This window comes from Topomyia yanbarensis, chromosome 1 (genome assembly GCF_030247195.1).
Source record: "Topomyia yanbarensis strain Yona2022 chromosome 1, ASM3024719v1, whole genome shotgun sequence".
Taxonomy (NCBI): Eukaryota; Metazoa; Arthropoda; class Insecta; order Diptera; family Culicidae; genus Topomyia; species Topomyia yanbarensis.
The window spans coordinates 189,697,577-189,710,040 of record NC_080670.1 but is presented as its reverse complement, the minus strand read 5'-3'; the positions used below and the strand labels follow the sequence as shown (position 1 = coordinate 189,710,040).

At 43.2% G+C, this 12,464-nt stretch overlaps 1 protein-coding gene across 1 annotated transcript; it reads right to left on the bottom strand.

Moving 5' to 3' along the window:
* Window positions 1-455: 455 nt before the first annotated feature.
* LOC131684794 (proton channel OtopLc-like) lies at window positions 456-12,261 on the bottom strand. Its single transcript, XM_058967941.1, has 6 exons — window positions 12,011-12,261; window positions 11,613-11,951; window positions 11,325-11,545; window positions 10,626-10,769; window positions 9,972-10,265; window positions 456-1,593 (listed from the first exon to the last, which is right to left on the bottom strand). Exons 1-6 carry the CDS (start codon window positions 12,106-12,108, stop codon window positions 563-565), a joined length of 2,127 nt encoding a protein of 708 aa, XP_058823924.1. The 5' UTR covers window positions 12,109-12,261; the 3' UTR covers window positions 456-562.
* Between the last annotated feature and the right edge of the window lie 203 nt (window positions 12,262-12,464).

Here is a 12,464-nt window from a genome sequence, read left to right as displayed (position 1 = left end):
TTCGGCCCAAACCAAACCTGTCGCCCTCGGTGACTGATATGTATAATGATACGATAGTTTTGGCCACATGTTGACGTGTTAACCGTATGGTAGTTCCAGTCGTTCGGGTGAACTATCGGTCTAGTCTCACGCTCGTGATAGATTTAAGCGCTACTTCTTTCAGCATAAATAATGTAGGAGTATGAAACTGGTACACAGTAGGATTAGTATTTATCATAGTTTATTCAGCGTCTTTTTCGAGATGATTAGGAATAGATTGTGGTTTCGGGCATTTTATTGAAAAATGTCAAACAATTCCAAACCAAACTATTTGGATTCTCTGCACTGCTTTTATTGGTCCAGAATCAATTTAATTGATCACCACTTAAAATAAAATTAAATTAAAACTGTCGTGACTTCATTTCAGCAAAGAGTAAACAATAAATAATAACACATGTTAAAAAAGAAAATGGACATTTATTCGTTGAACAAACGAAAATGACGGTATGCCATCAACAAAACTTAATAAAACCTTATCCTAGACATCACATGGTTTCGTTGTAAACACCCCAGTCTTTCAACTCTAATTACCGCGATCGTATCTCACTTTGAATGTATTCTTCCATACCTCGAAGAGACAGATAGTCGAATGGAACCGGTAGAAGATGGCCAGCGGCATCGAGAGATGCGTGATGATCGTCCAGGCCCACACACCGTAGAAGTTCATCAAAGTCGGCCGAAAGCTAGCGTTCGTCTTGATCAGTGTATTGATGAACCAAATCGACATGTTGGCAATTAGAAGAAACGTGATAATTTCTCGTCCCGGTTTGGTCCGGTTCTGTTTGGCACCCTTGCAGCGACGCCACCACGCGTTCATGATAAACAGCGTTTGCAGGGATGTTTGAATCAAGGAAATTATTTCAGCAAGCAAAGAATAAACGGTGGCATACTCGGAGATGCCAATCGAGAAAAATGTCCCAATGATACTGAACATACAGTAGATGTAAATGCCGACCTGCGCCAGAACCAGCAACCGACAGTCCAGACTTATTCCAGCGTCACCTTTCTTCTGGGAAAATTTCAAATCTCTCATTCGGAACATAGCCCAAACAACGGCCCCTGCCGTTATACTATAGATGATGATTTCGCTGATTGTAACTTCAATGGTTGCCGCTTTTTTATAAAATCGTTCCTTCTGCAGCACAAAGTACATAATCAGCACTATAATGGTCAGTACGATGATCAGAATCCCACCGAACATCCCCCGCTGGGCATTCGAACAGTCGACCGACAGCAGGTTGGCACTTTTTCCGGTCAGACTTTTCCGGGAACCTCTTCGCGATCCATTAGCCTCTCGGGTGCTCTCGCGTACCTTCTTCCACATCTCGAACAGAATGACGGCACAGATTAGCGAGTACTCAATCGTGCAGGGAAACAGGAATGGGGCCGCATTCTGTACCAATGACCCCATTATGTTGGTCCGCTGGCATTCGAAACCGTGGATGGAAGCACTGGACGATAGATCCCGACTGGTTGCATGGCGCAGCGGATGATGATGATGGCTCCCGTTCAGGGCGATACTGCTGCGAATGCTAAGCCCACCGTTGTCGTTGTCTGCAATTGAAAAAAGAGGGGGTGGACAATAATTTTCCATCAATTAGGCAACTTTTGGAGGCGTGCGTGGGACAAGAAAATGCGTGACGGTGTGCGGTGATGACGGTGTGCGAGCAGATTTTGATGGGAAAGAGATGCAAGACACTGAAGGAAATAGTGGCCTGTTAGTACCGTCCATATAAACACAGTCAGATAACTAAATACATCAATAGTGTCAACCATGAAATCGAGAGAAAAATGCGCAAGACAAACGAATATGTGCGGCCGCACTGATAATCCATTAGACAGCTGGCAAAAAATTGACTTATTCCGTGTGGCAGGCTATTTGTAGTTGCAGATAAAAGCAGTAATCGTTTCATAATTGAATGGTTAACAAGGACATCTTCCTCAATGAGTGAAGGAATACTTGTTTTTTTTAGCTCGTTCAGAACTAGATTTAACATTTTTTCACTAGGAATTTTGTGCATTTTATACTGAAGAGATCAATGCACCTAACCCCCCGGAGATGCACCCAATCATAAGATATTGAGTTCTCGTGAAACGAGAACTGTTCAAACCCAAACAGGCTGCTAGAACTAGAATTTTTTTTAAAAATGTCGAATATTGCAACAAAAATCGCAATTAAATCCGATCAAAACTTTAATGGTGTGGATCAGCGACTCTCAACTTGGGGTTCGCAAACCCCTTGGGGGCCGTGAAGTCGTTGCTGAGGGTCCGCGAAGAGGAAAATCTTTTCCAGACGGATATTGAAACTTCAAATTTTTTATCGTATCAGGCTGAAAATAATATATTGACAGCATATAAATCGATGTTAAGCCGTGGGGGTCCGCAACCGCCCAGGGTAATTTGGAAGGGGTCAGCGATGACCCAAGGCGATTTCGAAGGGGTCCGCGGAGCAAACAAGGTTGAGAACCGCTGTGTGGATAAAATCGAAAGTCCGCAAATTAAGCTTGGGTTCACATCAATAATTTAGAAATTTGGATTTTATGAAAGCATGCATCCTAATAAATAAAAATATAAGATTCAAAAGCAAACGCTGTCTTAATTTTCTGCCACACAAATTTTTGGGTTTCCAAATTTGGTCGCGAGTAGGTCTTATTGCGTATGAGGAAATACTCGAGTGATTTTCGCAGCTACTCAGATGTACGTCCGTTCCAAGATTTAAAAACTACATCAACGGAAGCCGACATTTTCCTTGGTGTTCCACAGGGTAGCGTTTATTTTACCTATTTCTTAACGATATGAGAAAAATCATGGATAACACGGATCTGAATGGATCTATCTATGGATTGCCGATCACTCAGTTTTGTTCATCCTCGGTGATAGTTCACGTCTTTCTTCGGAAGGGAAGTAAAGCCGTTGGTCCCGGTCCATGTGTTGATGGGTCGATATCTAGGATTCAGTAAGGTGGAGTCACCTTTCTGGTGTCGGGGTTAGTCGCCCAAAAATTATAGTAAGTTCCATTCGCACTTGTCGCAAGATTCTAAGATATATTCAACGAATCAACAATCTCGAACCATTCCGCATCGATTTCCAAATCGGAACCAATACCCTTCGGACTATTTCGCTCGCTACCAGCTATAATGGAAGTTGTCTTATCAGGGTTTATTAAGGCAGTCAAATTCTTGCAGCCTCCCGTTTTAAAAGTGACACACGCCTCTTCCACTACTCTGCGATCAACGCCAATAAGGTGTCGGTTTTGTACGCGAACCCAAGAAGCATGTGAGATTTCGTGATCATGGTTCCGTTCCTTTGCACGTCAGATCTGAGCATCATACTACAGAGAACAGACGTCCATCTTCAGCATTCAACTTGTGTAAAATCTCTAACGGTTTCGAAGGTAGTTGGGATATCCAAACCAGGTATCGCTACTGTCGTCATGTTTTTTGTGGCTGAGTTCGACAGAATTGACAGCGGTTATTCCTCTACCCGGTCAAACTAGTCCGGAACCGGTTCGGACTTCCAGCATGAACTCCAGCTCAAATGCATCAACCGATAGAGTCGGAATCGGTTGTTTTCTTTGAGCAAGATTCCATACTGAATCCATTCAGGATTTCGAACCGGTTCCGGCATGGATTTGACGGATAATTGGGATAGGTGGGTTTGGCGGCGCTAGTGTTTATCGTATATTAATTCAAATGTTTACACACGTTTTTAAAATATTTTTGTTCGATCATGGATGTTTGTTCTCTGTGATCATACCTTCGAGTGCTATTTTGATCAATACATCGGAGAGTGCCATTGCCCTGCTTTAATCAATCTAACGTCGCGAACGAGCTGGATGTTCCTCAGTTTTTTTTTCATTTCATCGTATCAAACATGTCCTGATAGTCCTTCTTGATTCGTACAGCCGGTCACTTCCGACTGTTAAAAGTCCGGGCGGGATTTCGTCCTTCCTAATGACCTTCTCGATTTTCAGCTTTTGAATAACCTTTTGCATTTTGTCTAGCGCGGGTGGATCCACAGCTCGTTGATTATTCCCTATCTTCATTCTACTCATGCTTTCTCTACTTGTTAAACTTCGCGCGTCGTTTCTAGCAAAGCTTTCCTCTGTCGTCTCATGTATTTTTTTTACCATCTCATCCTATCGTTCCCTCTTCTGACGTTTAACCGCTGCAGGCTTTCAGCTTCAGGCCTAGTTTTTCGTCCATCCCTAGGAGTCTCCAAGTGCTTCGAATCTTCTTCCGTGCAGAATAAATCTGGCTGCGGCCCAATAGTTTATTATTAGTCCGTTGTCGTTGGTGATTGAGTAGAAACGGTAAGCGTGACCGCCTCTCATTTCAGTTGGCCTGGTTTCAATTCCTGTCATGGTCGTTGAGATTTTTCTGAGGTGAAAAAATCTGTGGTCACGTCTTCCTTCGGAAGGGAAGTGAAGCCGTTGGTCTCCGGTCCATGAGTTGATGGATCGATATCTCTAGTCCAGATATTAAAGTTACCTCTCTGGTGTCGGTAAAGAAGAAGTAGAATCCAACTGCTATATTTGCTAACAAATATCGTCCTCCCGTGACACTTGTGCATAATTATCTATTGATTCCCTGTACAACTTCAGCTAGTCCAGATCGAAAACGGAGTAGCAGCCAGGGGTGGTCGCACAAGCTCAAGCGTTGTCGTTGGTGGTTGAGTAGAAGTTCTCCTTTCCAATAACGAATGGAGTCAGCATGGATTCCAACTCAAATGCAACAACCGATTCTGAAACCGATTGAGTCGGAATGGGTTGTTGCATTTGAGTTGGAATCCATACTGACTCCATACAGAAATCCGAACCGGTTCCGGAATGAGTTTAACTGGGTAAATGAGCTTGAATTCCGATTGATTTCTGCGAGAATTCCGACTCAAATAACAATTGACTCCGACTCGGTATCGGTTGTCTCTGGGCTGGAATCCTGGCAAAAGTAAGCCAGAATTCAGGTTTATTTTATGGATGGCTTTGTTGGCTGGGTTTGGTTGAATACAGAACCGATTTCCGACTCCCACCCAGTCACCAATTTTTCTGGCAGAGGCTACTCTGCTAGATTTCTGTCAGTTTTGGTTTGGCAGCCCTGTCAGATTTCTGCGCATCCTGTCGGGTTAGTTGAGCTAGGGCAAACTCGGTTTCGCTCGCGTTTTCTGGCAAATTTTGACAGGAACCGAGCAAAACCCTGGCATAATTCGGACATAAACTGTGCAAAGATCCTGGCAATTGCTACCTGGTAGAATTTAGCACGAATCGAGCACAACATCTGACAAAGATGTGGCAGGAAGTGTACAGAGATCTTGGCCGTACATTCCTGGCTGGATTCTGAATAAAAGTGAGCAGCATCGGTTGGTTTAACCGCTTCTGTCAGAAACGGTTGTTGCATTTGAGCGAATTCTTTGCCAAAATTCTCGCACAAATCGCGCAAAATGCTGGCAGAAACTCTGCCAGCATCAATTTCGCTTTGCTCAACTAATTTTCTGCTTGCCACGCTGACCGGGTATATGCATGTGACAGGACTGAAATGATTACCGAAATTCTGACTGGTTTTGCACAGAATTCCAGCTCAAATGACAACAAACGCCTACTCGGAGTCAGTTGAGCCATTTAAGTAATAAAATTCCGACGGGAAGTACCCGGGATAGAGACTTAAATTCTGTACAGTTTTCCTCAAATTAACTTGCCAGAAAATGAAGCGAAACTCTGGTTGGCTTTTGCGGAAACCGATTCCGACTCGGAATTTGACGGTTCGTTGGAGTCGGAATTCTGGGGGAAATCATGAAGAATTTCGGCTCGATTTCCAGGTGGATTTGACTAGGTAACTGGGAACAGGTACATCCGGCTTTATTGAGTTATTTGACGTGTAGGACAATAGCACAGTTGCAATGTGTATGGCCATATATAGCGGCCCTTACACGTTTCAATACTATAGAGAGTATTGACAAAAGTATTGTACGTTTAATGGAAAAAAGTTGTATTGAAGATGTGCATTTCAAATGGGATTGACATAGTGAAGCAATATCGTCAATACTGTGTATTGACAAAAATATTGAACGTGTAAGGGTCGGGTTTTTGCGAAAAACGTCACAGATTAAGAAATCGCGTCCGCGTTTGGTCAAAGCGTTCTTCTCAGTATAGGAGGGCAACTATCTGTTAACTCGATATTCGACTGGATACCAAATTCGGCCCACAGATCATCTTATTTTGCACGCACAAACGACTTGCAAAACGCGTAGAATCTGCCGTCCACGGGACAACCTATCACCTCTTCCGAATGATACGCGTTGAAATTAAATTTCTTTAGTTACCTACTGTTAATCGGGAAGATCAATTTTTCACAATCCTTTCTCGACAAAAATGATATTTGCTTCACCAGAATAAAAGACAAATTGAAAAAGATACGCTTCGATTCTGTTGTTGAAAAAATTTACGGGAACGAGAAAAATGCCCGCGACCGACGCGTACGCCTACTGCGATCAGAATCAGTTGCAATGTATATGAAATAAGAGTGTATTGTGATTTAACCTCATTTGTCAACAATTACAACCGATTAACCGTAATCCTGCACTAACGCAACTGCACGTGAATTCCCACTGAGAAGCCAAAAAAAGAATGCTTCAAGATCGTTCATCACGGATCCAACGATGGACGTCTGTTAAACGGTTATTTGGAAGTTGTCCTACGTTGGTTCTACGAACGCCCTTCATTGGATGCTTTTGAAACCAACCGTTTTTTTGGGGGGTGGCGTAGGGGGGTCAATTGGTTTCGAAATCGACCCGGTCAAACCATTCGGAATATGCCAGTCGCCGGAATCCGTTGTGGTATTTCTCCGATACAACAGGTCACGAACAGCAGTCCACAAATACCTTAGCGCTATGATGAAACTATGAGCAACATCCAGGAATTTCATCAACTGCGTCCCCAACACTGCTTCCTAGCATCGACGAAAATATGTAGCTCCACTTCATGATAGAGTTCTAGAGTCGCTTCGCGAAAGTAACGCCGCCAACATCGCTGAAGGATCTTCTCCATTTCAGCCTACTCTCAACATCATCCCATTGATTTTACGGTAGATATGGAAGAAACTTATACAACCTAGTGGATCAAAGAAACTCGTTAGGCATTTCAACATTGTACTCAACAGCTTGTTTGTTCATCTCCTTCCACACTCTACAGCAGTTCCAGTACACGCTCGAATCCACCGCATAAAACGACGCTTTTCGTTTTAGCTGATTATGTGTCACCTCTTCTACACTGTTTCGAATGCTAACTGGAAACTTCCTTCCTCGTGTATCATACGCTTTTCTCGACTGGCGCCCAAGGCTTCTTCTACACTCTCAAAAGTCTCCAAGCAGTCGTCCACATAATGGTATTCGACTGTGCCCTGCATCTATCGATCCATCATTGGGGATATTGTTCCCGGAACTCTTCTTTTTCACGAACTGCGCTGACACGGATGAGCATGATGATCCAAACATCCATCACGAAGATCTCCGGACGGCGTGAGGGATCCGAACGCTAGAAGAATTGCTATAAATAGCGATCTTCATTGCGTATGAAGATTTGATGGAGCAACTCTTTGATGTATGCTGTAACTCCAACTTTGAACTGACGAAAGCGTAACACGACTGCTGCTAGTGAAATCAGCTGATCAGGACCTTTCAGAAGCGCCGCGTTGAGATTCCACCGCTGCATCCAAAATTATTCGCACTTTGTCTGACTTCCGAGGGTTCATCAACACTCTTAGTGGTACATACCAAACTCGTTTCAGATCCGCAAAGAGTAGTTCCTTCTTTGGATGTATATGAGCGTAGCCTTTTGTTTGGTATGCAGTCAACTGTTTCTAGACGATCTTAAGCTATGGTTCTAGTGCCAGTTTCTTCTCCAGACGTCTTAGAACTATTTTTTAGCTGTCAGGGAACTCCATATGATCATACCTCCATAATAGCCCCGTCTCGAAGCATTTGCCAATACGATCGCAACATCATCTAGCGCAAAAAAAATCTCTCACTGTGTCATAAAGCTGTTGAGTACAAGAGCGGCTGCAAGAATGACAGTTCACTGTATGTGTTATACCGTTACACTTTTTACGTCTTGGGCACACCAGCCCAAATCTGGTCTTGATAACAGCTCGTTCGTAACGTAATCCTTCTTGCGTACGCAGTGGGACACTCAGATTGAAGTTGTTTACTCCTATCAACAGTTTGGGTTTGCATTTTTCTAACTGGCAATCGGAAGTCCTTGGAGATGACGATACTGGTTATCCAACTCATTGATACTATCCTTCTCACGTTTCCGGTTCACATCCGTGTTTTCTTCCGCACATTCCGGTTAGGTCTTTCGAAGTTGAAACATTTCAGAACAGATGTCATTTTTCCGCTTCCAGTATTTGTTTTTTGCAATGTTCGACCTTCGATCGATTCCGATACACCAGCGCACGACATGTGCCACCACGCGTCATATTTGTCAAACTGCACGAAGACTTCGCACTATCCAGACAGTCGTTTCCGTATGTAAGTAGTGGTGTCCCCACTACTTGGGTTCTTGCCAGCGGACCCTTATTGACAGGGCGGCCTAGATGCTTCTAACGCGGATTCGGAATCAAGTATATAAACAAAAAAGGTAAACAAAACATTTTTTTTAAATTTACCAACTTTTAAGTCGCCACGTCCACTCTACAATTTAACGTTTATCAATGGAGTTGAGCTAGGCTCCTTTATTGGAACCTCCCTAGCGTCGGTGACGAAATATTGTCGGATTGGGTTGCTCCTCGTAAGAAATCCCGGAAGATCCCACAGTGTTCTTCCCAGGCGGAGTAGCTGTCCTACCTGCTTCCCTCGCATGGCTGTAGAGGAGAGCAAGACTCGTTCGACTTATCCTCTACAGCGAGAGGGGCGGATACTTAGGATCTTTGACGATTACCCGGGGAAGCAAAAACTCCTTGGCACTTAGCTGTCCCCCTTCGGCAAAGCAGTACCACTCTTTATTGAGTACCCGGACCACGGGCCGGCACTTTTCGACAGAAATTTTTACTGTCGCACGTGCACACTTAACCTCACTGGTTGGTCGTGGCGGGAAACTGTCTCGAAAAAAATAGAATATTTTCCAGACCTTTGTCCTAAACCGCCACTTTATACCCAAACTTCGATGGCTGTCTTCTGCACGATGTAAACAAATCGCCTGCCTTCCACCACTGCCGTCGCTGTCTCTCATTATTCCACCAATTCAGCACACTTTTCGACAGCGAGGGAGGATTGTGGCCTATCTAACTTTATGTTACTTATTCACAAACATAAAACGATATTTATCTAACCTATCTGCATGAACAAAACCGTTAACAAACGCGAAAATAAACAACAATTTACAACTAAATGTGAACGGTCCAGAACAGCGGTGAGTATAAAAGATTAAAAACAAATACACTCTACGGAGAGAGTACGCAAAAAGTGGTATATTTCCACCCAGTGCTAAATTGTTACTCTGACAGGTTACTCATATTGTCAAAACGTCAATCGTTTTCTCTAAACATTTTGTTCCGATGAACATGAAGATGGAGGGCATGAAGAATCCGAAATTCGTTTAGCAGATTCTAAACAACAAATCACTGTAGTTTTATTTTGTTTAGTTTAGGTAATCCAAAATTATAGTGATTGAAACTTAAAGTTTTTGCAATAAAAATTTGGTCACCTTGATAATAAAAAATTAGGATAACTTTTAATTTCCAACAATAGATTGGGATAATTAGTAATTTAGAGAAGAAAGACATCCAAAATAAAAAAAATAAATAGTTGGAAATTGACTAATATAATACTGAACATTTCAAAAAATGAAAGTCCTGGAAATACGACCATGAAATGTAAGAAATGATATTTTATTGACTAACAAATTTCCCACTGTGCCAACCATCACCAGTACGCAGTCTTACCTGTTAATGCAGCCGCCGTAACTGCCGATGCTGCCGCAGTCGCCGCCGCACCGCCGTGCAACCCCCCGTGGGCAATGTGTACAATCTCGTGCTTGGCTTCTTCGATAATCACGTACAACCACTCGCAGATGTTGGTGGCCAGCATGTGCATCAGGCCGAAGCGGGCTACAAACTTGTGGCGGTCCATGTGGAACTGACCGCTGCTGAAGAAGATGAACTGCATCTGCACCAGGCACAGGGCCATCCGGGCGGCCGGAATTAATGCAATTAGAACATTTTGACATCTTTCATCGCCTGTGTGTGTGCGTGTTTGGACGGAACCGGAGAGCATAGAGATTAGGGCAGGGTTTTCAATGTTTGCGATTGGTTTAGGGTGTTGGCGTTATTAAAAATAGATTTAAAAAAATATAAAGCAAAATTAAAATTGAGAAGATGTGAAAATTTAATCCTAAAATGAAAAATTTGTAAAGTTCTAAAAATGACCATCACCCCAAATGTCAAAATGGCCCCATCACTGAACAGAGCAGATTGAATTTTAGTTTCGAAAGTGCAGCATAGATTCGATCCTCCCGAGAGAGACTGAATCGAATTGAATCGGTGTAAAATTCGATTTCGACAGCTCGTCGTCGTAGCTGAAGCTAATATTTGACTTACGTTTCAATTCGAAGTACTGACCGAACTCCAGACTGGAGTGCACCATGCTGCCGATTCCAAAGGCAACTGCTCCGGCACGGAGATAAAACGATCCGAACCGAGTTCGGCTGGGCTTCAGCAGATCCGGTACGGTGTTGGGATGTTCTGTAAATTGATAGAATTAAGTATTTTTGTGATCAACTGTGTGGGGACGGACGTGACACCAAGTTCTTGCAAGGATGCTTTTGAACATTTTCAAAAATGTAAGTGCTGCTATATGTCATCACTTTCAATTTATAAAAAATTCTCAGTGTACTACTTGGGAGGGCAGCAAAGGCAGATTAAACAAGATATTCAATCTAATTATTGGACGGCAAATGCTTCTTTTGAAGAATTTCTATCTAATCTTAACTGGTTAGCATTATAGATGCAATTGCAGCACGAGAGCTATAAAGCGGTAATGACGCGTGAAAGCCGATAGCTAGACCTAGTCTTATAATAGTCTCGTGATAACACTCGACACAAGAAAAAAGAAACCGCAAATAAATTCCCATTGAAGATTGCTATGATAGGCCCGACAAAACAATCCGTCACTGACGCTGATGCGTCTGTCTTAATTTAGAAAGTTTTAAAGCGCTTGATTCATGATAGGGCAGATTTTTCAAACTGGGACCAGTGATGGAGAATTTTCTTGCGTTATTGGATTATAATGGTACTTACGGTACTGTTCCAGGAGCATCTTCAGCTTAGTCTGATGTCGCAATCGGACGATGTACAAAAAACCTACGAAAACTACACTGACAAAGTACAGGTAGAGATAGAATCCCTGGAAGGCACCGTGTACAGCTCGCTCTGAAATGACATCAGTGATGGGGAATGCAATACCGAGTACGATAAGTAGTTTGGCGTACAACGCAGAGATGGCAGTGCTGAATTGATCCCTGAAAGTGAAATAGTTCAATAGATTAGTCGAGTTATATTATAGTTTACTACGCACGAAAGACCTACTCGGCAACCGCTCGGTTTCTGTTGCGCATTTCAGTGACAATCGGAAGTTCGTCCTTTTTCGATAGTGACAGTCGGCTGCCGTGACGCTGCAGGAATTCCATCATTTGTTTTTTATACACACTGAACGACGGTCTCGGTTGTCCGTTGAATAGCGAAGGTCGTCGCGAGCCAGTTTCGGGCAGATCATCGCTGTGTGTACTGATGGTGGTCTGCCGCCGACTTTCCGGTTTATACACGAAGCTGGTGTTGGGCGTTAACTTTCTGGGTGAATGTGAACTGCCGATATCCGGTGGTGGCTTTGTTACTACTACTTGAAACTCCGGTGCTGCCATTTGTTCACTGCATAGAAATTCAAAATGATCAAATTGATTAGCAACTAAGATTTAAAAGATTGTTACATTCTCTGAAGGAATCGCATCTGCTCGATGTCACTGTCCATCGATGACATTGAGCTTGTACTGGCCGAAAGCCGCTTATCAAGGACGGTTTTTGCCATTGCGCCCGTTCCGTATCGGCAAAAAGGGAATATTTTACAACTCCTGACAGGGTCTGATTTGTGACTGCTCGCTCCTACCGAAAAAAAACCGTGCGATGCTTATCACACTGTAGCAATATTGATTGATCAGAGGTGCCAATCGTTATGCTAACAACTTGTCAAAACAGATTCTTTCGACAGCCGAGGAATGACACGGTTAGCACCTTGGGTCCAGAGTGGAATGGGTTCTTTTATTTTATCATCCGGTCCGGTAGCGTTGAGAAATTAGCATGAGGCGCAATTTTATCTACTTGCAATGTTTGCAAAGCATGGGCAGAATTAACCCATATTCGATGACTTTTCTTTTTCAAGTGCAC

Excerpts from the sequence above, each read along its gene's own strand:
- LOC131684794 (XM_058967941.1), bottom strand. The coding sequence starts at position 12,108 with ATGGCAAAAACCGTCCTTGATAAGCGGCTTTCGGCCAGTACAAGCTCA. Across the intron at positions 11,952-12,010 it reads ATGCGATTCCTTCAGAGAAT|TGAACAAATGGCAGCACCGG; the intron begins GTAACAATCTTT and ends ATTTCTATGCAG. Across the intron at positions 11,546-11,612 it reads AGAAACCGAGCGGTTGCCGA|GGATCAATTCAGCACTGCCA; the intron begins GTAGGTCTTTCG and ends TTTCACTTTCAG.